The 25,326-nt window shown below is 44.9% G+C and overlaps 1 protein-coding gene across 1 annotated transcript; it reads right to left on the minus strand.

The window, feature by feature from the left end:
* Nucleotides 1-1,488: 1,488 nt before the first annotated feature.
* Nucleotides 1,489-23,203, minus strand: LOC144485777 (extracellular calcium-sensing receptor-like). Its single transcript, XM_078203865.1, has 6 exons — nucleotides 23,112-23,203; nucleotides 20,646-20,937; nucleotides 15,494-16,294; nucleotides 10,848-11,057; nucleotides 7,940-8,063; nucleotides 1,489-2,567 (listed from the first exon to the last, which is right to left on the minus strand). The coding sequence occupies exons 1-6, from the start codon at nucleotides 23,201-23,203 to the stop codon at nucleotides 1,663-1,665; spliced, it is 2,424 nt and encodes an 807-aa protein (XP_078059991.1). The 3' UTR covers nucleotides 1,489-1,662.
* Between the last annotated feature and the right edge of the window lie 2,123 nt (nucleotides 23,204-25,326).

Genomic DNA, 25,326 nt, shown 5'->3' on the forward strand with positions numbered 1-25,326 from the left:
GGCCCTCCACAGTATTTTGCTTTTATCTGAGTGATTTTCAGCTATTTTCTGAAAACATCCGCTCGGAATTTCAGGGTCAAAGCAGGTTAAACTCTTATTTTTGGTCTTGAAGTTACAATATCCCTGTTGCCCATAAATTAAAGATATAAACATAGCTACAATTTTCAGTTCACTTCTAATATAATCACAAGATGTTGATTGAATGCATATTAATGCCATGCTACCTATTATAAGGGCAATGGCCTGGTGATCTGAAGACAGTAAGAAGTCTCACAACACCAGGTTAAAGTCCAACAGGTTTATTTGGCACTAGCTTTCAGAGTCTCAGGCTCCTTCATCAGTTGAGTGAGGACTTGTGTTCACAAACAGGTCATATACAGACACAAACTCAATTTACAAGATAATACACTCACCTGATGAAGGAGCCTGAAACTCCGAAAGCTAGTGCCAAATAAATCTGTTGGACTTTACCCTGGTGTTGTGAGACTTCTTACTGCGCTTACCCCAGTCCAACGCTGGCATCTCCACATCACAATCTGAAGACAGACATACACAAGATTCTAATAGAGTGGAATCAGTGTGCATTCTTTGAAAACAATTACCATTTTACCAAGATAATTATCAATGGAAATTGAGAAGGCTCTTATAAACATAGAGGATCTTTGGCCTTAGGAGAATAGGCACAGCATGCAGTAGTTAGGAAGTTATGCCAAATCTTTATAAACCACTGGTTAGACACAAGACAAATGAAGGGTTAATGGCAGTGTTGAGGAAGGTGCTAAAAGCGGAGCACAATAAACTTGTTCAAAATTATGAAGGTTTTTGATATAAAGAATTAGTTGGATTTTTTTTCTAAATAACAGTTAGTGGATTGGAAACCAGAGGATGCAGATTTAAGATAACTGGCAAGAAAGCCCTAGAGGCCATGAGGAGAAATCTGCTAAGGCACCAAGTGATAGTAGGGAGGTGATAGTATTGTGGTATTGTCGCTGGGCTAGTAATTCAGTTACCCAGTGTAATGTTCTGGGGTTTGAATCCTACCACAGCAGAAGGTGAAATTTGAATTTTAAAAAATCTAGAATTAAAACTTTTAAAAGTCTACTGATGACCATGAAACCATTGTCAATTGTCATAAAAACTAGTCTGGTTCACTAATGTCCTTTAGGGAAGTAAATCTGCTGCCCTTACCTGGTCTGGCCTACATGTGACTCCAGATCCACAGCATTGTGTTTGACTCTTAATGAATGCTGGCCCAGCCGAAGGAATAATATATATATATATTCCTGAATTTTCTGCCAAAAAGCCTGATGAAAGCAGATTCAATAGCAACTTCCAGAAATTAAATGGGATAAATGTTTAAACAGGAAACATAAACAGGGTTAAAATGGCCTTGAGTGCTGGATGAACCTAAAACTATTGAAATTATCCAATACCACAGTCCAAAGATGTGTGGATTAGGCGCATTGGCCAAGTTAAATTGCCCTTTAGTGTCCCAGGATGCAGGTTAGACGGATTAGCAGAGTAAATGTGTGGTGTTACGGGGATAGGGCCGATGGGATTGTGGTATTGTCGATGGGCCGAATGGCTTCCTTCTGCACTGTAGGGATTTTATGATTATTATAAATGCATGTATGTTGCTGCGCTTGTAAGGAAACTTGCGATCTATTTGGATGAGAAGTTAATGAGATTCTTCCGTGTGTTCTTCTCTGGCCTCAATAGGATGATGTAACACTTGGGGGCAAAAATACACAGCAAGAAGCCAAAGCTGGACGCTAAGATAGCGAAGGCGTGCACAGCGGCGGCGTATTTCTCCGGGGCGCTTACATAGACGGGGAAGAAGGTAATCCAAACAACAAGGAATAGCAGAAGGCTGAACGTGATGTGCGTCGCTTCGTTGAAGCTGTCCGGGAGTTTCCGAGCGAAATACGCGGCGGCCAGAGTGACCCCAGCCAGGAGGAAAATGTACAGGAAAATGACAGTGAAATAAATGGGTGACCCGACGTGACATTCCAAGCTGATAACGTGTTGATAATACTGCAGATTGTTGAAGGGGAAAGGCGGAGAGGCTGTGATCCACAGAATGCAAATTAAACACTGGATGGAGGTCAGGGTTAAAACACCCACCCGCTGGCATCTGGGATTCAGCCACTTCACCCGCTTGCTTTGGACAGTCACACTCTTAAAGGCCAACAGTACCACCAGCGTCTTACCCAGGACAGCCGAGAGGCACAGCACGACGGTAACGCTAAACACGGTGAACCGCAGTGTGCAGGACCAGTGCGTTGGCTGAGCGCTGAACAGGAGGGAGCTCAGGAAACAAAGCAGCAAAGACAGCAGCATTAAGAAGCTCAACTCTGAGTTATTAGCCCGGGCCAGAGGGGAGTGTCTGTACTTAAAAAACACCACAGCCGTCGCGATGGTCAAACAGGCTCCGCACACCGTGAAAGAAATCAAAGTGATGCCTATCCGATCTTGGAAGGATAAGAATTCAACCTCCTTCAGCAGACACTCATTTCTGTATTGGTTTGGCCAGTATTCCAGCGGGCACTTTGTACAGGAGCGTGCGTCTGGTTAAAACAAAAAACACACGTTGATATTCCAGAGAACATTGCACATTTGGGAGCAGAGAGATTTAGTTCAAGTACAGAATTAGTTTTAAAAATCTTGTGCATAGCGACAAGGAATGATTGTGAAAGTTAATGATGTGGAGATGCCGGCGTTGGACTGGGCTGGGCACAGTAAGAAGTCTCACAACACCAGATTAAAGTCCAACAGGCTTATTTGGTATTACGAGCTTTCGGAGTGCTGCTCCTTCATCAGGTGAGTGGTAAAGGAGCAGCGCTCCGAAAGCTCGTGATTCCAAATAAACCTGTTGGACTTTATAAAAACAAATTACTGCAGATGCTGGAATCTGAAACCAAAAGAGAAAACGCTGGAAAATCTCAGCAGGTCTGGCAGCATCTGTAAGGAGAGAAAAGAGCTGACGTTTTGAGTCCAGATGACCCTTTGTCAAACTCTTTGTTGAACTTTAACCTGGTGTTGTGAAACTTCTTACTGTAAAAGTTAATGAAAGCAAAATACCACGGCATGAGTGGCACGGTGGCACAATGCTTAGCACTCCTGCCTCACAGCACCAGGGACCCGGGTTCGATTCCTGGCCTCAGGGGTGACTGTGTGAAGTTTCTCCCCATTTCTGCGTGGGTTTCTTCTGGGTGCTCCAGTTTCCTCCCGCAGTTGAAAGGTGTGCGGGTTGAGTTGATTGGCCGTGCTAAATTGCCCCTTAGTGTCAAGGGAATTGTAGGGTAAATGCGTGTGGTAACAGGGATTGGGACTGGGTGGGATTGTTATTGGTGCAGACTCGATGGGCCAAATGGCCTCCTTCTGCACTGTATGGATTCAATGAGTCTATGACTTCCTTGGAGCTAAAGAGAGGGAGAAATGTTTGATTTGTTTAAGAGGGGATGCGGCAGGAGGAGAGCAGAAAGTCAGTGATTGGTGGGAAGTCAGAGAGTGATTTGGCAAAGATGTCAACCTTATAAAAGGTTAATGGGATATTGGTCTTTATCTCGGGGGACTGGAGTATGAGGCAGGGATTTTCACAGTAACTTCATTGCAGTGTTAATGTAATACTACTTGTGACTAATAATTTAACTTTAACTTTGTTGTTATGTGACCCTAAACTTACAGTCACTGATATTTTAATTCTCCACTTTGCTCCCACGCTGATCTTCCTGTCCTTGGTCCGCCAGTTTCTGAATGAAGCTCAGAGCAAGCCCGAGGAATAACACCTCGGATGGAATTCTCCGACCATTCTCACCAGTGGGATTCCCTGGTCCCGCTGCAGTGGCTGGAGATTTGGCTGAGCGCCGAATTCTCCATCCTCTCTGGCAGCAGCGGGCGTGAACGGCTGGAGAATTCTGGCCCTCATCTTTCGATTCTGTAAACTTCTGGACTCAGCTTTGAATCCAACAATTTAGATCATAACCTCAGCCTCCATCTTGTTTCACTCTATCTCTTCTTGCAGTGTGAATGGTTCCATTTTTCTTGCTTCCTTCTTTATTTGGCAGCTGCTAACCTGCCACTCACACCTCATCTGGCAGATCTTTTGTTTTACATTTACCGCAAGGATTTTGCTATTTAATCTCTCCTGCCCTCCACCCTATCACAGACCTCCTCTTTGTTCCTCCGTCACCCCCCCACCCCACCCCTCCGCCCTGACTGCCCCCTCCGATGCTCAAATCCAATTAGCTTTCTATCTTTCCTCAGTTCCAATCAAGTGTCATCATTGGCCTGAAACAGTGAAACTGTTTCTCTCTCCACAGATACTGCCTGACCTGCTGAGTATTTCCAGCATTTCCTGTTTTTATTTCAGATTTCCAGCATTTTGCTTTTGTTGCATTGACGTGGACTTTAGCTCAGGCCCTGTTTAGATTGTGCGATGACCTAATCGAGGCCCATGAGGTTGGCCTCTTGGAGTATGAGCTTCCTGATACAGCTCAAAATTGCCTGCCCAATCTGAGCCTCACCTGTGTATAGAATGGGAGTGTCAGGTCTACAGGCACTCCGGACTCAGACTTTGGACTTGAAGCACTCTTTTAGAGTGGAGTTAAGTTTGGAAGTAAAGACAATCTGGCCTCTGAGGAGTTATTTCAATGATGGCTTTCAGTCTGAGCACCACACCTCAGGAAGGGCAGAGTGGCCAGAAGGAAGTGTAATGCAGATCAGTAGAATAATGTCAGAGTGAAAAGAGTTACATTCTAAGGCCAGTTTGCATTGATTAGACTGGTATTGCCCTGAGTATAGAAGATTATGGGTGATTAATGTAAGGGGTATGAATGAAGACATCTTCAGAGAGAATCATAGAATCCCTGCAGTGCAGAAGGAGACCATTTGGCCCATCATGCCTGCACTGACCACAATCCCACCCAGACCCTATCCCTGTAACCCCATGTATTCACCCTGCTAGTCCCCCTGACACTAAGGGGAAATTTAGCATGGCCAATCCATCCTAACCTACATATCTTCAGACTGTGGGAGGAAACTGGAGCACCCGGAGGAAACCTACGCAGACACGGGGAGAACGTGCAGACTCAACACAGAAAGGCTGGAATCGAACCCGGGTCCCTGGCGCTGTGAGGCAGCAGTGGACCACTGTGCCACCGAGCCACCCGAAGATTAACAGTGTGGTTAACAGCTAGTGAGGGGAAAAGCTTTAGACTGCAGGAGGGTACAGATGGTCTGGTTAGTTGAATAAAAAGGTGGAAAATGCCTTTTTTCTCATTTTAAATTTATGCCCTCTTGTTTTTCGCTTGTTTGTTAAGAAAAGTATTTACGTTATCTTGACCCCAACTAAACAGCGAGCTGCCTGGAACTCAGTGCCAGGACCCAGGGGAAAAGTAAGATCAGGGGTCTGGTGGGGTTGGGTGGTGTGGGGAGGGGGAGGGCCATGGGGAAGGGTTGGGGAAGTTGTGGAGGGGCGGTGATTCTGCTCTCGGGGGATAGGTTGGGGTGTGGGAGGGAGGTCAGTAGGCCACTGGGCTCTAAGGGGAGGGTGCTCCCTGTCGGGAGAGTGCTTCTGACCAAGACCACCCCTGCACCTTCCACCTGAGATTGAATTTAGTTCAATTTTGTCTTTCCACCCGCCCCTAACCTGACATCCTCCTGGCAACTGAAACATTGTGGCAGGGCAGGAAAAGGCCCTTAGATGGCCATTAGATAAAAACTCTGGCCCATGTTTCCACATGGCAATCTGTGCCTGTAACTCACCAATCTTACCTGTTTGTACTCCATGCATTCACACACATGCACGATAGCCCTGATTTACACTCTATTAATTTCTCTTTTTCTGTGAACCCACCTATTAGCTTACTGTTCCCTACTCTAGTGTTATCCATCTTTCCCAGTATTCTGTGCATCTTGGTACTCCTCTCTGATAGTACCTCTAGGTTCCCAGACCCTTCCCATGTTAGTTAAAACCTCCCCAACAGCACTCGCACTGGCTCTGCTCAGTTGCAACCTGTCCAGCCCATACAGGCTCCTTCTCCGCGGAGCCAGTCCCATTGCCCCAAGAATCTAAAGAGCTCCCTCCCGCACCATGTTTCCAGCCATGCAATATCCTGCTGTTTCTGGACTCTCTTTTGAGTGACAGAGAACAATCTGGAAATGAATACTTTTGAGATCCTGCTCGCTAATTTCCTACCCAGCTCCCTAAATTCTGATTGCAGGACCACATCCCTCTTTCTGTCCATGTTATTGGGACTGAAGTTTATTTGGGGCCTGGATAACATAAATAGGGATGGCACAATTCTCTTATGGGGATAGGGCCTGGGTGGGATTGTTGTCTGTGCAGACTCAATGGGCCGAATGGCCTCCTATTGCATTGTAGGATTCTTAGCAAAGGAGAGAAAAGCGAGAGGGCATAGATTAAAAGTAACTGTCAGATGGATTAGAGATCATAGAATCATAGAAACCCTACAGTGCAGAAGGAGGCCATTCGGCCCATCGAGTCTGCACCGACCACAATCCCACCCAGGCCCTACCCCCACATATTTTACCTGCTAATCCCTCTAACCTACGCATCTCTGGACTCTAAGGGGCAATTTTTAACCTGGCTAATCAACCTAACCCGCACATCTTTGGACCGTGGGAGGAAACCGGAGCACCCGGAGGAAACCCACGCAGACACGAGGAGAATGTGCAAACTCCACACAGACAGTGACCCGAGCCGGGAATTGAACCTGGGACCCTGGAGCTGTGAAGCAGCAGTGCTAACCACTGTGCTACCGTGTCGCCCAACAGCACTCGCTGTTGGGCGGCACAGATGTGGAAACATTTCTTCAGCTGGAGGATGGTAGGGACCTGGAACTCACTGCCTGAAAGATTGAAACAGCAGAAACGCTCATTATATTTAAAAACATATATATTTGGCTGTTGACTTAAAGGGTCAGTAACCTGTTAGTCCACATATCTCATGCATGGATTAATCAGGGTAACTCTTTGTCAACTAGCACGAAGGGCGGCACGGTAGCACAGTGGTTAGCACTGCTGCTTCACAGCTCCAGGGACCTGGGTTCGATTCCTGGCTTGGGTCACTGTCTGTGTGGAGTTTGCACATTCTCCTCGTGTCTGCGTGGGTTTCCTCCGGGTGTTCCGGTTTCCTCCCACAGTCCAAAGATGTACGGGTTAGGTTGATTGGCCATGCTAAAAAATTTCCCCTTAGTGTCCTGAGATGCGTAGATTCGAGGGATTAGCTGGTACAATATGTAGGTATATGGGGGTAGGGCCTGGGTGGGATTGTGGCCGGTGCAGACTTGATGGGCCGAATGGCCTCCTTCTGTGCTGTTGGGTTTCTATAGTGGCTCGAATGGCCTCCTGAGTTGCATATTTTCTCAGGTTCCACGATTTTATGTTTTAATTCAAGCGTTTAAGAAGATTAAAGGAGTTAGTAGGGTAGATGGAGAGAGACTATATCCTCTGTCAAGGATAAGGAGACAGAAGCTTATGTTTAGTAGAAATCTGGAAGCCTGATGGAATCAATGTGAGTAAATGGAGTTAAGATGCTGATTGCGCTGGGCAGCACGGTGGCACAGTGGTTAGCACTGCTGCCTCACAGCCCCAAGGTTCCAGGTTCGATTCCCGGCTTGGGTCACTGTCTGTGTGGAGTTTGCACATTCTCCCCATGTCTGCGTGGGTTTCCCCCAGGTGAAAGACGTGCTGGTTAGGTGCATTGACCCGAACAGGTGTCAGAATGCGGTGACTAGGGGATTTTTCACAGTAACTTCATTGTGGTATTAACGTGAACCCACTTATGACACTCATAAATAAACTTTAAAACATTGATCCAAAATAATGATGGGACAGACGAGAGAGGCGAAAAGGCCGACTCTTGCCCCTTTGTACCTAGTGTCAGTTAAATGTTTATGTAATTATTGATACAAACCTGTCACATTGCTAATATGAGCAGCATGGCATTGTACGCAGTCAAAACAACAAACTGGCTCTCCAGGTCTCATTGATTTCCGTGTACCAGGAGGGCAGCTTTCAGAACATATTCCTCGTGGAACCTTCATTAAAAAAAAATACAGATCATTACAGTGCATTTGGCTGAATTACTTCAGAGGTCATCAACACAGAGAAGACATAGAAACGAGAAACAGGAGGAGGCCATTCAGCCCTTCGAGCCTGCTCCGCCATTCATTTTGATCATGGCTGATCATCAAATTCAATATCCTGATCCAGGCTTCCCCCCAAATCCCTTGATCCCTTGAGCCCCAAGAGCTATATTTAATTTCTTCTTGAAATCAGACAACGTTTTGACCTCAGCTACATTCTGTGGTGGCGAATTCCACACATTCACCACCCTCTGGGTGAAGAAATTTCTCCTCACCTCAGTTCTAAAAGGTTTACCCCCTTATCCTCAAACTGTGACCCCTAGTTCTGGACTCCCCCACCATTGGGAACATTCTTTCTGAATCTACCCTGTCTAACCCTGTCAGAATTTTATAAGTTTCTATAAGATCCCCTCTCACTCTTCTAAATGTCAATGAATATAATCCTAACTGATTTAATCTCTCCTCATACAACAGACCTGCCATCACAGGAATCAGCCTGGTAAACCTGTGCTGCACTCCCTCTATAGCAAGGACATCCTTCCTCAGATAGGGACACCAAAACTGCACACAATACTCCAGGTGTGGCCTCACCAATGCCCTGTACAATTGCAGCAAAACATCCCTATCCCTAAACTCTGATTCTCTCGCTATGAAGACCAACATACCATTTGCCTTCTTTACTGCCTGCTGTTCCTGCCTGAAGACAACTGATTGATCAAATGAAATTTTCTCAGTAAAGGTTATTTTGTAAATTTGTACCCATTTACACCTCTGCTGGTCTCAGCTTTTCTCTGCATACTTGTTTCATTCATTTGCCTTGGGTCATTCAACCACTGCTGACTCTCACTTTATCACACTTTAACACAAAAAAGGCTTCCTCTTTGTTATCCTCGCTTCATTTTTCCCTTGCTCCTTTTTTGTGAAAAAGACATTTATCTCTAACATCTTCTGGTTGTGATGAAAGATCATCTAACTGAAAGGTCAGTGAAGAAGGGTCATGTTGGAGTCTAAACATTGGGGGTGATCTTATCAAAGAAATTCTAAGTCCTGAACGACTGAAAATGGGAGAGTTTGAGATCATTTTTTCAGCAAGACCACAAGTCCAATCTTAAGCCACTCTGTGCAAAACATCTTGCTAAAATCTGTTTCCTGCCAGCAGGGGTGGAGGTGGGGCCTAAGCTCAGCAGAAAACTGGCAGCTGGCAGCAGAGGGCACAATCGCACAGAACAGAGAGATTGGTCACTGCATCTCCCCCCCCCGCCAACCTCGCTATTGCTGACTCATTGGCTGGGCAACTCCCCCCTCACGGGCCAGCCAATCAACTACACCCGCCCCCCTGCATGGGTAGACCGATTGTCCCCCCCTGCCCATCTTGGCCTGGTCAATTTCCGCAACCCCCCTCCCCTCCTCTCTGGTCGATCGCCGCCCCGTGGTCAATCGCCGGTTGCAGCATGCACAGTGTCCCTCCCCCTGTCCGATCCCAGTTACAGGGTGTGCAGTGTCACCCCCCCCCCCCCCCCCCCCAACCCCTGCCTGCCTCCCCTTAGGCCCTGGCCCCTTAAGGCCCTGCCCCCTCCCAGGAGCCCTGCCCCCTCATACCCCGCCCCCTTGGTACTGCCCAGTGGGCACTGCCAGTGCACCAGGTTGGCAGTGCAGGGTGTGCAGTGGGCAGTGCCAGAGTACCAGGCATGAGGGGGCAGGAAGTGCTGCAACATCTTAGCAGGTCTGACAGAATCTGTGGAGAGAGAAACAAAGTTAACATTTAACAAAGTATGTATGGCTCTGCTTTGGAACTGAATAGCAGTAGAAATGGACTGGATTTTACGCTGTTAAAAGAATGGGGAAGGTCAGGTGGGACTCATTAGATGGAAAGGGAGATTCGGTGACGAAGATGTCATGGATCACAAATCCTCTGTAACTGATCGCGAAGTAGGGAACATATTACATTCACATAGAAAGCAGATAGATGTTGGGTCTGCTGCAGAAAGTTGGGTTTGTCAGAGGCTGGGTTGGAGGATAGTAGAGGGGAGATGGAGAGAGATAATAATTGGTGGAAAGTTCATGCAGATGGCTGGAAGAGGATGAGACTGTGTGGACCTGAGAGGGAGAGAAGAGATAGATAGAAAGAGAGAAATCGAGAAGAGTGGGAAAGTGGAAGAGATGTATAGAGAGAGGAGGGAGAGGGAGGAGGAGGAGTGAATGATAGAGGTGGAGGAGAGGGAAGTTGAGCAGAGAGTCAGAGGGGAGAGTGAGATTAGCGACATGGACTCGTTATCATTTGAGGCAACATCTCAACTTTAAAATTCACATCCTGCTTTTCACATCCCTCCATGGCCTTGACCCCCCTAACTCTATAACCTCCTTCAGCCCCTAACCCTCCAATATCTCTGCCCATCTCCAACATGCTCTGCTGTGCAAGCTAATTCTCACCATTGCTCCAGACTGGGATTACCTCTTTAGATCGCACTGCCTCTCCAGTGCTCCTGATTCAATCTTCTTAAAACAAAGATTTTGATCACCTCTCCTGGCTGGCTGTCAAATTTAGCTTCAGGTGGAATGGCCTTGGGACCCTTTACTAAGACTCTATATAAATGCAAGTTGTTTCTCCCATTTAAAGAATGCCAGTCAGTTTCAGCATATAATGTTGATTTCAGAAGTGCCCTATGAAAATGGTGAGTACAGTCTGGGAAACTCTTTGTTTTCTATTATGGAGAGACTTTTGCTGTTCAAAATTACCTCCTTTTGGCCATTGCTCCAGACAATATCTTGTTCACTTATCTTCAGCTCCTGGCCTGAAGGCCTTGATGAGTCATATCTCCCAACAGTCACAACGTCAATGGCACCACTGGCACTAATCTGCCTGTTTACCAGCTCATATTTCTGGATCCAATTACCATCACTGTGAGAATGGATGGCACTGCCATCTGCGTCTGTGGACTGGAATGTCTTCAAGTAATTAAGTAGCTTTAAAAAGCAATTGGGTCGTTGGGTGCCGGGGATGGTGTATTGGGAAAGAGAGAGAGCATAAAGTGTAAACAGTCTGAATAACATAAAAAGTGCAAATCACGTATACCTGCCACATGCCTCGCATGATCTGAAGACAAATGAGGATAAATGAGTCATGAGGTCCCAGTAGCCCAGCGACAGGCAACCTAAGCTAGTGAGTGAGCTGCATCAGTGGCCCTCCTTCATCTCAGTGGACCACAAGATTGAAATCGGGCTTGTTCACTAACCGTGGCCCCATAAATAAGATTAAATACATTTAATAAATGCCAAATATTTCATAATGAATAAAGTTTATTTATTATTCACCAGTAGGCTTACATTAACACAGCAATGAAGTTACTGTGAAAATGGACAGCATGGTAGAACGGTGGTTAGCCTTGCTGCCTCATAGTGCCAGTGACCCGGGTTCGATTCCTGACTTGGGTCACTGTCTGTGTGGAGTTTGCACATTCTCCCCGTGTCTGCGTGGGTTTCCTCCGGGTGCTCTGGTTTCCTCCCACAGTCTGAAAGACCTGCTGGTTAGGTGCATTGACCCGAACAGGTGCCAGACTGTGGCGACTCGGGGAATTTCACAGTAACTTCATTGCAGTGTTAATGTAAGCCTTACTTGTGACTAATAAATAAACTTTAACTTTTAACTTTAAATCCCCTAGTCGCCACACTCCAGCGCCTGTTCGGGTACACTGAGGGAGAATTTAGCATGGCCAAAGCACCTAACGAGCACATCTTTTGGACTGCGGGAGGAAATCAGAGCACCCGGAGGAAACCCACACAGACACGGGGAGAACGTGCAAACTCCGCACAGACAGTGACCCAAGCCGGGAATCAAACCCGGGTCCCTGGCGCTGTGAGGCAGCAGTGTTAACCACGGTGCCACCATTATGGAAAATGATTAATTATTTACAATCATTTATATTTGAACAGAACTGTCACTAACTTCAAATTGTTCAAACAAAAGAAATATTTACACCTTGGACTAGAGCACAGCTCTTACAGTCAATGTTTTCCTATTGAATCCCTGTAGGGCAGAGGGAGACCATTCGGCCCATCGAGTCTGCACCGACAACAATTTCACCCAGGCACTATCCCCGTAATCCCACATATTTACCCCGCTAACCCCTCTAACCTACACATCCCGGGATACTAAGGGGCAATTTAGCATGGCCAATCCACCTAACCCACACACGTTTGGACTGTGGGAGGAAACCGGAGCACCCGGAGGAAACCCACACAGACACGGGGAGAACGTGCAAACTCCACACGGACAGTGACCCAAGCCGGGAATCGAACCCAGTTCTCTGGAGCTGTGAGGCAGTAGTGCTAACCACTGTGCCACCACGAGCAATCAGTACGCACTTCACTTCACTTGCCCTTGCTTTACGTGTGAATCACTTCAGTCAGACTGGTAGGAAAAAAACTACCCGGACAGAAATCAGCAGAATGTGGCAACCCTGCATGTGGGCAACAGTCAGCTGAATGTCTTGTGGGCTGCACTCAGAACCCACCCATAGGTTGCCCACCACTTCTCTAGCCCCATCCAACCAGAAGGAAGACAATATTAATCAAAAAACTATTCTGCAACAAATGTATCGTTGATGTGTCCAACATTTACAAATATAAAATGGAGATTGAACTAGGAGGAACTGAGGAACAGCTCAAAACAAAATGCAGCAGATGCTGGAAATCTGAAGTAAAAACAGAAAATACTGGAAATACCTAACAGGTCTGGCAGCATCTATGGAGAGAGAAAAACAGAGTTACATTTTCAGATCCTGACCTTTCATCAGGACTCAAGTGCCAACTGGTTGACCTGTGGCCATTGGGCAGTCACATGATGTTGTCGACTTCGGTTCATCTCCAACAGTCAGTCAACAACAAACCCAGACATGACAGCATGACAGACATGACAGGAAAACTTCAGTCCCCGTTGGTCCAAAGTTATCCTGTTCCTCGAAGGAATGTTACACTCACCAAGTGTCATGTTTTATATCCTGCTCATATCCTGGACCCTACAATGTTACTTTCTAAAAGAAACTATCTTATTTGTTATTTGCATTCATGGTTTGGATGAGAATATAAGAGGCACGGTTAATAAGTTTTCAGATGACACCAAGATTGGTGGCATAGCAGACAGTGAAGAAGGTTATCTCCAATTGCAACGGGATCTTGATCAATTGGGCCAGTGGGCTGACGAATGGCAGATAGAGTTTAATTTAGATAAATGCGAAGTGATGCATTTTGGTAGATTGAACCAGGGCAGGACTTATTCAGTTAATGGTAGGGCATTGGGGAGAGTTCCAGAACAAAGTGATCTCGGGGTACATGTTCATAGTTCCTTGAAAGTGGAGTCACAGGTGGTATGTGTGGTGAAAGAAGCATTCAGCATGCTTGGTTTCATTGGTCAGAACATTAAATACAGGAGTTGGGACGTCTTGTTGAAGTTGTGCAAGACATTGGTAAGGCCACACTTGGAATACTGTGTACAGTTCTGGTCACCCTATTATAGAAAGGATATTATTAAACTAGAAAGAGTGCAGAAGAGATTTACTAGGATGCTACCGGGACTTGATGGTTTGAGTTGTAAGAAGGGGCTGGATAGACTGGGACTTTTTTCTCTGGAGCGTAGAAGGCTGAGGGGTGCTCTTATCGAGGTCTATAAAATAATGAGGGGCATAGATCAGCTAGATAGTCAATATCTTTTCCCAAAGGTAGGAGAGTCTAAAACTAGAGGGCATAGGTTTAAGGTGAGAGGGGAGAAATACAAAAGGGTCCAGAGGGGCAATTTTTTGACACAGAGGGTGGTGAGTGTCTGGAACAAGCTGCCAGAGGTAGTAGTAGAGGCGGGTACAATTTTGTCTTTTAAAAAGCGTTTAGATAGTTAAATGGGTATCGAGGGATATGGGCCAAATGGGGGCAATTGGGACTAGCTTCGGTTTTAGAAAAAGGGTGGCATGGACAAGTTGGGCCGAAGGGCCTGTTTCCATGCTGTAAACCTCTATGATCTCTCTGACTCTATGACTCAATGGACAGAGCGAACATTCTGTCCAAGAAGAGTATTCCATAGTTTGAATACTCACTCGTGGAAATACTCTGTCTGTAGGGTATTGCATGAGTAATTCCATCATGTATGAACACTCAGTCACTGAAGGAATTCTCCAGCCAATTCAGGACATGTTGAGAGAGAAGTTAATAAAGTATTTAATATCTTAAGTTTTATTAATAAGGACATTGAGGACAAGAACAAGAAGGTTGTGTTGAACTTGTATAAGACACTAGTCAGACCTCATTTTCTTTTAAGTTTAAAGTTTATTTATTAGTGTCACAAATAAGCTTACATTAACACTGCAATGAAGTTACTGTGAAAATGTGAAGGCTTTGAAGACAGTATGGAGGTTATTCACAAGAATGATTCTGTAGCTATGAGGGTAGATTGGAGGGGTTGGGATTGATTTCCTTACAGGAAAGAAGGCTGAGAGGAAATTTGATAGAAGTATTCAAGATTGTGAGGGGTTTGGACAGGGTAAATACTGAGAAATTGTCCCCAATCAAGAGAGAACCAGAGGGCACAGATTCAAAATAATTGACAAAACCCGGAGAGGCGATGTCAGGAAAATGTTTTTCACTCAGAAGGTGGCTGGAGTCGGGAATGAACTTCCTGAGAGGGTGGTGGAGGCAAATTTGATCGATGTATTCGAAAGGGAATTGGATTGATTCTGTAAAGAAAGAATGTGCAAGGTTATGGGGATAAGGCAGGGGAATGGGAGTGGATAGAATGCTCTTCCAGAGGACTCGATGGGCTTAATGGCCTCCTTTTGCACTGTAAAGGTTCTGTGATTCTGTGGATCGCCCCTTTACCATTTCACTAGAAGGATCCGACAGAGGAAATTGTCATTCCGGTGGGATCTACACATTATTCCGCTTACCACCTCTTCAATGTCTCAGGAGCCAGATATGCAACACAAATCAAAACTGAAAATGCTGGAGAGACTCAGTAGGTCTGGCAGCATCTGTGGACAGAAACAGAGTTAATGTTTTGGGTCTAAACAACCCTGCTACAAAACTGAAGAGAAGTATGCACAGAATTGTATAATTGGAACTCTCCTTTGCCCCGACCTAACCTTTTATTCCATTCTGCCCCACTTTCTCCATCCCTCTTTCCAATGATTTAATTTCTACTTTTTTTTCAGTTCTGTGGGAGGATCAGTTAGAAGTGAAATGTTAACTTTGTTTCCCTCTCCACAGATGCTGCCAGGCCTGCTGAGTTTGTCCAGTATGTTCTGTTTTAAATTCATATTTCCAGCATCCACAGTTTTTTGCTTTTGTTGAGAATTAAGAAGACAAGGTCTGTTTAACGAGGTAACGCTAATCTTTCTTACCTGCCACGATGTCACGTCTGACAATTTGGGACAGCCATCATCTCCACATGAGAGTAGGTTGTGGAGGGCACGTGCAATAACATATACTGCTTTGTACACGTGGTAAGAGACTCGCAGCTGGGAGGTATCAGTATAGGAGTTATTTACATCTTGCAAGTTCTCATTCCCCGTGCATTGCTGAGCCTGAAATTCTGGGCAGCAGCCAGAGATGTTTCGCATGGAGCAGTGGAATGTCTTCTCCCAAAACTCATTGAGCAAAGGATTTCCGGGAGATTGTTTGGGATTGGCTTGAAGCAGGAACTCCTTTAACCCCGGAATATTTGCCTTGGGGATATCGAATCCCAGTGCTCCAAGCAGGTAGCGAGCGTTCGGTTCTGCAGACAAAATGGGAACTGAGATCCAAGACTGGCTCCCAATCCACTGGATACCAGTTACATTCTGCCGGACAATCTCCTGAAACAAGACTTCCATATCTGCCAGGGTAGCGAAAGCGATGATAATCTTTATATGGGACTGTTTCAGATTGTTTACCAACTGGTTTATTCTCTCTCTGGAGTCAGTCTCCGAGAACGCTTCCCGAAAGGCGATGCAAATCCCCACTTGTTTCAACTCTTGAAGAATCGTTTCTGACTCTTGTGCCATATACGTGGACGTGCTTTGTATTAATCCGACAAAGTTCCAGCCGAAATGCTTCAGCAGCGAGGTTAAGGCCATTATTTGGAGCGAATCACTTGGCATGGTTTCGAAAAGTGTCTCAAAATTGTGCTCACCAAAACACTGGCACATGGCAGAGAAACTGATCTGGGGAAAAAAAATCCAACAGGACCTTATAAACCCAGAAATTTACAACCCAAATTCATTAGGACCTTATTAAACAGGTGATTTATAACCCAAATCCAACAGCTCCCTATCAAACCAAAACTTGAAAATCCAAATCGAACAATAGCTTTTCAAACCAGTGCTTTCAAATCCAAATACAATAGCACCTATTAAAACAGAGCTTCAAAATGTAATTACAACAGCTGTTTGTGAAACCAAAGTTTCCAAGTCCAAATGCAACATCACCTTAAAGGGCGGCACGGTAGCACAGTGGTTAGCACTGCTGCTTCACAGCTCCAGGGTCCCGGGTTCGATTCCCGGCTCGGGTCACTGTCTGTGTGGAGTTTGCACATTCTCCTCGTGTCTGCGTGGGTTTCCTCCGGGTGCTCCGGTTTCCTCCCACAGTCCAAAGATGTGCGGGTTAGGTTGATTGGCCAGGTTAAAAAATTGCCCCTTAGAGTCCTGGGATGTGTAGGTTAGAGGGATTAGCGGGTACAATATCTGGGGGTAGGGCCTGGGTGGGATTGTGGTCGGTGCAGACTCAATGGGCCGAATGGCCTCCTTCTGCACTGTAGGGTTTCTATGATTCTATGAACTTTCTCAGAAGACAAAGGGAATTTGGCATGTGAGTGGGCGAGGATATGGCAAATGGAGTATAACGTTGATAAATGCGAGGTTATACACTTTGGAGGAAATAATAACAAATGGGATTACTATCTCAATGGAAACAAATTAAAACATGCTACCGTTCAAAGGGACCTGGGGGTCCTTGTGCATGAGACGCAAAAGCCCAGTCTGCAGGTACAACAGGTGATCAAGAAGGCAAATGGGATGTTGGCCTATATTGCGAGGGGGATAGAATATAAAAGCAGGGATGTCTTGATGCACCTGTACAGGGCATTGGTGAGGCCGCAGCTGGAATACTGTGTGCAGTATTGGTCCCCTTATATGAGGAAGGATATATTGGCATTGGAGGGAGTGCAGAGAAGGTTCACCAGGTTGATACCGGAGATGAGGGGTTTGGATTATGAGGAGAGGCTGAGGAGATTGGGTTTGTACTCGTTGGAGTTTAGAAGGATGAGGGGGGATCTTATGGAGACTTATAAGATAATGCGGGGGCTGGATAGGGTGGAGGCGGAGAGATTCTTTCCACTTAGTAAGGAAGTTAAAACTAGAGGACACAGCCTCAAAATAAAGGGGGGTCGGTTTAAGACAGAGTTGAGGAGGAACTTCTTCTCCCAGAGGGTGGTGAATCTCTGGAATTCTCTGCCCACTGAGGTGGTGGAGGCTACCTCGCTGAATATGTTTAAAGCGCGGATGGATGGATTCCTGATCGGTAAGGGAATTAAGGGTTATGGGGATCAGGCGGGTAAGTGGTACTGATCCACGTCAGATCAGCCATGATCTTATTGAATGGCGGGGCAGGCTCGAGGGGCTAGATGGCCTACTCCTGCTCCTATTTCTTATGTTCTTATGTCAGCTATGACTCTCACCAACTTTTACAGATGCACCATAGAAAGCATTCTTTCTGATTGTATCACAGCTTGGTATGGCTCCTGCTCTGTCCAAGACCCCAAGAAACTACAAAGGGTCGTGAACAAAGCCCAATCCATCACGCAAATCAGCCTCCCATCCATTGACTCTGTCTACACTTCCCGCTGCCTCGGAAAAGCAGCCAGCATAATTAAGGACCCCACTCACCCCGGACATTTTCTCTTCAGCCTTCTTCCATCGGGAAAAAGATACAAAAGTCTGCCATCAGACTTTTGAATGAGTCTACCTTGCATTAAGTTGATCTTTCTCGACACCCTAGCTATAACTGTAATATTACATTCTGCACCGTTTCCTCTACGAACGGTATGCTTTGTCTGTATTGCGCGCAAGGAACAATACTTTTCATTGTATAATACATGTGACAATAATAAATCAAATCAAATCAAAAACCAGACGTTCAAAACCCAAATCCTGCAGTGCCTTATCCAACTAGAGATTTAAACCTCAAATACAACATCACCTTATAGAACCAGAACTTTAAAACCCAAATTCAGCAGCAACTTATCAAACCAGAGATTCAAAATTAAAATCCTACAGTAATTTATCAGATCAGAGCTTCAAAACCCAAATGCACTTTATCACTTTACCATGGACTGCAGAACTTCAAGAAGGCAGCTCACCACCACCTTCTCAAGGGCAACAAGGGATGGGCAATAAATGCTGGCCCAGCCAGCGACGCCCATGTCCCACGAATGAATTTAAAAAACGGAGCTTCAACACCCAAAGCAAACCAGATCTACAAAAGCCAAAGTGAATAAATTATTCTCAATGTCTAGGTTATTTTAAATTAGCTGGAGCATTATATTCTCATCACCACCTTATCAAGAATTGGTTAAGGTTGCGGTGGGACCTGTGATTGCAGCTGTTCTCAATTGATTCATGGAGAAATTATAAAATTTAATAAATCTCACCTATTTATCAACTAAGCTGAGAAATGAAATTGCCAATCTCAATGCTTTGTGAAAAAACATTCTTTTGCTTTGTTCAAAATCCTTGCCTTTAATCTTGAATACACAAAACATTGGATATTTCAGTCGCTGGAAGCACTTCCTCATTCAATGAGGTGATGGTTGAACTATAACCTAACCCCAACCTCCTTGTCTAATTGTCCCTCTATATCCTTGGCGAGTAAAACATCTATGGATTTCAGATTTAGCTGAGCTAACATGAAATGAATGAATTATTTTTGCACAGAGTTGTAGGCACAGGTTTGAGAATTTTAAAGTAAGATATGCTTCAAGTTTCTAGATGTCCAGATCACCAACAAACTGTCCTGGTCCCTCCACACTGCCAACATCGTTAAGAAAATCCACCAACGCCACTAATTTCTCAGGAAGCTAAGGAAATTTGGCAAGTTCATGTTGACTCTCACCAATTTTTACAGATGCGCCATAAAAAGCATTCTTTCCAGATGTACCACAGCTTGGTATGGCTCCTGCTCCAACCAAAACCAGAAGAAACTACAAAGTGGTGTGAATGAAGCCCAGTCCATCAGTCAAACCAGCCTCCCACCTATTGACTCTGTCTATATTTCCTGCTGCCTCAGAAAGGCAGCCAGCAAAACCAAGCACCCTACACACACTGGACATACATTCCGTCACCTTCTTCTGTCAGGAAAAAGATACAAAAGTCTGAGGTCACGTACCAACCGACTCAAGAACAGCTTCTTCCCTGCTGCCATCAGACTTCTGAATTGTTCTACCTTATATTAAGTTGATCTTTCTCTACCCTAGCTATGACTGTAATGCTACATTCTGTACCTTCTTTCCTTCTTCCCTCTGTACTTTATGAATGGTATGCTTTGTCTGTACAATAATAAACGGTATGCTTTGTCTGTGACAATAATAAATCAAATCAAATCATTTGGACAGCATCTTTTATGATTGTGGGACACCCCAAAGCCCCTTGCAGCCAACAAAGCACTTTTGAAGCATGGTCACTGGCATAATGTAAGAAATATCACAGCCAATTTGTACACAGCAATATCCCAATCAGCGAAGCGGTAATGACCAGATAATCTGTCTTTGACATTGGCTGGGGGATGTTGAGCAGGACACCAAAGGAATTCCACTGCTCTTAGAAATAGTAAGAGTCTCACAACACCAGGTTAAAGTCCGACAGGTTTATTTGGAATCAAAAGCTTTCAGAGCGCTGCTCCTTCATCAGGTAAGTGGAGGTGGCCGTGTTTGCGAACTAATCTCCACTCACCTGATGAAGGAGCAGCGCTCCGAAAGCTTTTGATTCCAAATAAACCTGTCGGACTTTAACCTGGTGCTGTGAGACTTATTGCTGTGCCCACCCCAGTCCAACACTGGCACTTCACCTCTTCGAAATAGTGAGGTGGGATTTTTGGATGTCCATCTGGGAGGACAGGCGGGGACTTTGGTTTAGTCTCTTACCCAAAAGACAGCACCTCCTAGTGCAGCATTCACTGGGTGCTGCACTGAAATGTCAACCTAAACCATGGGCCAAGCTCAATGGACCCACAATCTCCTTCGTCAGCAGACAGAGTAAGAAGTCTCACAATACCAGGTTAAAGTCCAACAGGTTTATTTGATATCACAAGCTTTCGGAGCACTGCTCCTTCATCAGGTGAGTGGAAAGAGAGTGGAGCAGACAGGGAGCGCTTCCAATTAGTCACATTGAACCCTGAGATTTCATGCATTACATTTACACGTTAAAGTATGTTATCTTATGGTCTTATGCCAACCACGAATAATTTAACACAATTTAATTTCAGATATTAACAAATAAACAAATAAAAATGCTGATATCTTACCATTGGGATTCTGAAAGGACCAGTTAGCGTTGCCTCCACCAGTGACCTGATGAATCCAGCATCAGCGAATATAGCAGGGACTCTCGAAGTGAATGTACAGTTGTAGTCGGAAATACTTTCTTCCTGGGTGCCAATGAGTGCCATGACTGCTTTCACTGACAGGGTTTCACTACTGCAGCCGTCGTATATCTTATACCCCAGTGTGACATTAGGAAGCAGCTCCGGACTGCTGTTTATCTCGTTGATAGCAAAGATCATGGTCTGTGCGAGGCGAAATTCTATCAAATTAAAACTGTGGAATGTACAGAATGAAACTGTTATACCAGGATGTCTGGGTTACATTTGATGCGCTGTCTGCTTTTCACAATGCTAAGCTGCTTTCAGCAAAATAATCTGATGTAGGGAAGTACTTCTGGCTGTAATGTTTTTAACATATTCACTATCTTTACATACTTAATTTACTCCAACATTGAATAATGTGCATGGAAATTACGCCATGTTTTCCAAATGTCCCTAAACATGCTAGTGTTAAGCTGCAACTTGATTTAAATTTAGAGCAATGAGTTTTGCTCATCCTATGCAATGAATCTGTCTTTTTGTACAAGTTTAAACCCTGTTTTCAGCTTGGCAGTTGTTAGGTATTAGCCAGGGTGGCTGGCTACTGAGGGAGTTTGGTGACAGGGCTCCCCTCGCCCTCTCCTCGGTTTGGGCTGCCGGCGACTTAGGGAACCTGGAGACAAGAGTCCCTTACTCCCTCCCAGCTGAGTCACTGCTGCTGAGGGGGACTGGAGATGGGAGCTTCTTACTCCTTGTCCGTGAGGGCGACTGGTTACCAAAGACTGGGTTACATTCCAAAGGTACTGTTACTGGTGGATGAGGCAGTTACACCATTGAGTCTGATTGTGATTTCTACTACCAAGAGCCTAATGATTCAATTTCCATTTTGAAACCCTAACCCTAACCCTAACCTTAAAGCCTCCAATCTGGCCATGAAAAGATCAACAAAAACTCAACCTAAACGGGAAAGTTTGATAGTTTCTCCACTATCACCGAAAACCTGGGATATACAATATATGTACATGCATACACATGCACGTACGCAAATTATACACAAAGACACTCACACATTCAGAGAGATGCACAAATACACACATCTGTGGTGGGACGTAGATCCATAGAATCCCTCCGGTGCAGAAGGAGGCCATTTGGTCCATCAAGTTTGTATCAACTCTAAAAAAGAGCATCTAACCCAAGCCCACCCATCCTGCCCTATCCCCGTAACCCCATGCATTTGCTATGCCAATCCACCTAACCGACCCACCTTGGGACACTAAGGGTCAAATTAGCATGGCTGATCCACCTAACCTACACATCTTTGGATTGTGGCAGGAAACCTAGACTATTTTCTAAATGGGAAAATGCTTAAGAAATCAGAAACTCAAAGGGACTTGGGAGTTATTGCTCAAGATTCTCTTAAGATTAACGTGCAGGTTCAGTCGACAGTTAGGAAGGCAAATGCAATGTGAGCATTCATGTTGAGAGGGCTAGAATACAAGAGCCGGGATGTACTTCTGAGGCTGTATAAGGGTCTGGTCAGACCCCATTTGGAGTTTGTGAGCAGTTTTGGGCCTCATATCTAAGGAAGGATGTGCTGGCCTTGGAAAGGGTCCAGAGGAGGTTCACAAGAATGATCCCTGGAATGAAAAGCTTGTATGAGGAACGGTTGAGAATTTAGGGTCTGTACTCGTTGGAGTTTAGAAGGATGAGGGGGGGATCTTATTGAAACTTACAGGATACTGCAAGGCCTGGATAGAATGGACGTGGAGAGGATGTTTCCACTAGTAGGAAGAACTAGAACTAGAGGGCACGCACAACCTCAGGCTAAAGGGATGATCCTTTAAAACAGAGATGAGGAGGAATTTCTTCAACCAGAGAGTGGTGTATCTGTGGAACTCTTTGCCGCGGAAGGCTGTGGGGGCTAGGTCACTGAGTATCTTTAAGACAGAGATAGATAGGCTGTTGATTAATAAGGGGATCAGGGGTTATGGGGAAAAGACAGGAGAATGGGGATGAAAAAAATATCAGCCATGATTGAATGACGGAGCAGACTTGATGGGCCAAGTGGCCTAATTCTGCTCCTATGCCTTATGGTCTAAACCAGAGCACCCGGAAGAAACTCGTACAGACATGGGGAGAATGTGCAAGCTTCACACACACACAGTGGCCCAAGGCTGGAATTGAACCCAAGTCCCTGGCACTGCAAGGCAGCAGTGCTAACCACTGTGCCATCGTGCCGCCCCAGATGCTATCATTAAATATGCTACAATATCTCTGACTACCATTAGCAGAAATGAGACACTGTCCTCCCCATTCCAAAAATATAACGTCAGGACCTTTCAGTCCAGGATTCTTTCATCGCCCTGGTTTGCTCAGAGCACAGAGCCCATCGTGTGAGGGTCAACTCACTTTTCACACCTTGGCGATTGGGGTTCAGTTGTAAAGGAAGAAGGCTCCAGTTGTCGTATCGGGTGATAGTGGAAGTGGAAGATTCCACCCATGATTAAATGGGCATCCTTATGTAACATGGGTAAATTAAAGTTCTCCCACAGTTTACAGACTGACTGGCATGTTCCCCACCTTGGAACAAGGGAGAAATAAGCCCACAATAAACGGTAAAACATCTTTGCAGAGTCATCGGCAAGCCTGACTCTCCCGAAACAGGCAGCTGCCCACTTAAATACTTTACACCTCCCAACTAGTTGGGTAATTCTACGATGAGTGAGTCAGCAGTGGGAGAGAAACGCTGGAATAATTCCAAAAAAAAAGAAAAATACTTGTTCGAAATTACGGGCAGCCTCAGGGGGAAGAAGGAACACGGAAAATGAACCAAACCCATACAATTGCCCCCGTGAATACCAGCTGCACTTGGGCTCAGTTAATTATAAACTTGGCCCCAGACACAGAATCCAAGTATCTCACAGACTGTAGCTAACAGTTTCAGAGAAGCGTCACACAATTCATCAGAGCCTTCTGCACAGAATCATAGAATTTCAGGGCACTGCGAGAGGCTATTAAGTCCATCACATCTTTGTTCCATCTCCCTGAACCATTGACTTTGTATCTTTCACAATATTTTTTTGCCCTTCCTTTGCAGTAACATGGGTGCATTTTGGTCGGGATAATAAAGATGCCACTTACTGCCTGGATAATATGAAGTGAAATGGTGTAAAGGAGAACAGAAATAAGGGGTCCAGATACACAATTCATGAAAGTAATATCAGGGGTGAATAAGGCCACAAAAAACAAACCCAGCACTGGGGTACATTTCTGGAGGGATAGAATTGCAAAGCAGAGAGGTCAAATATAGAAGGGTGGTGGACCACACTGCCATCAATTCAAATTTCCACATCAGAATAAAAGTATTTTGATTTGATTTGATTTGATTTATTATTGTCACATGTATTAGTATACAGTGAAAAGTATTGTTTCTTGCACTTTACAGATAAAGCGCACCGTTCATAGAGAAGGAAAGGAGAGGGTGCAGAATGTACTGTTACAATCATAGCAAGACATTAGAGAAGGTGCTCACTGTCTGTGTGGAGTTTCAACGTTCTCCCCGTGTCTGTGTGGGTTTCCTCCGGGTGCTCCGGTTTCCTCCCAGTCTGAAGGACATGCTGGTTATGTGGATTGACCCGAAAAGGCACCTGAGTTGTGGTGACTAGGGGAATTTCACAATGACTTCATTGCAGTGTTAATGTAAGCCTTACTTGTGACTAATAAATAAATTTTAACTTTAAGTATTTGCAAAGCCAGTACTTTGACACTAAAGCCTATACAGACTGGGCACTTTGCTGTAGAAAAGAGAAGACTGAGGGGCAACTTAATAGAGGTCTTTAAGAGTATGAAAGTGCGTATATAGGATCGACATTGTGAGGGAGTCCAAAACCAAAGATCATATTATATAGTCACTAATAAATTCAATGTTAACTTTCTTCACCCAAGTAATGGCGACAATGTGCAACATGTTATCACAAGGAACATTTGGGGAGAATTGCATAGATACATTTACGAGGGATTGAGGTAAACACAGGAGGGATAGAAAGATACACGGATAGATTTAGATGGAAAGGCTGCATTATACACAGAGCCTGGAGGGTAAGCAGTGTGGATAAGGGGCAACCACTAGGTAATGTAGGTATTTGATTTCCACAAAGCATTTGATAGGGTGCGACATAGAATGTTACACTAGATAGAGTCCATGGTATTGGAGGTAACTTTTTAGAATGGATAGGAGATTGGTTAACTAACAGCAAACAGATTCGAGCGTCTTTGAGGGAAAAATATTCTTCTCATCTCCACCTCAAATGGGAGATGCCTTATTTTTAAACTGTCTCCTTTAGTTTTAATCTCTCCTATAAGGGTAAACATCCACCTTGTGAAGTCTCCCCAGGATCTTATACACTGTAAATTAACTGTATAAAAAAAGTAGACTGCATTGGGATACCTTTGAGCTTGTATAATGTTTGAAATGATACTTGAAACTTGTACATCTGATGTGCTAAGTGTAATTTTACAAGATGTAAATTTTAAATTTAATTTTACAAGATGTAAATTTTAAATTTAATTTTAAGGAGGCCATTCGGTTCAATAAGATCACCTCTCATCTTTCTACAGGTCCAAC

Source organism: Mustelus asterias, chromosome 3, assembly GCF_964213995.1.
Source record: "Mustelus asterias chromosome 3, sMusAst1.hap1.1, whole genome shotgun sequence".
Lineage (NCBI taxonomy): Eukaryota > Metazoa > Chordata > Chondrichthyes > Carcharhiniformes > Triakidae > Mustelus > Mustelus asterias.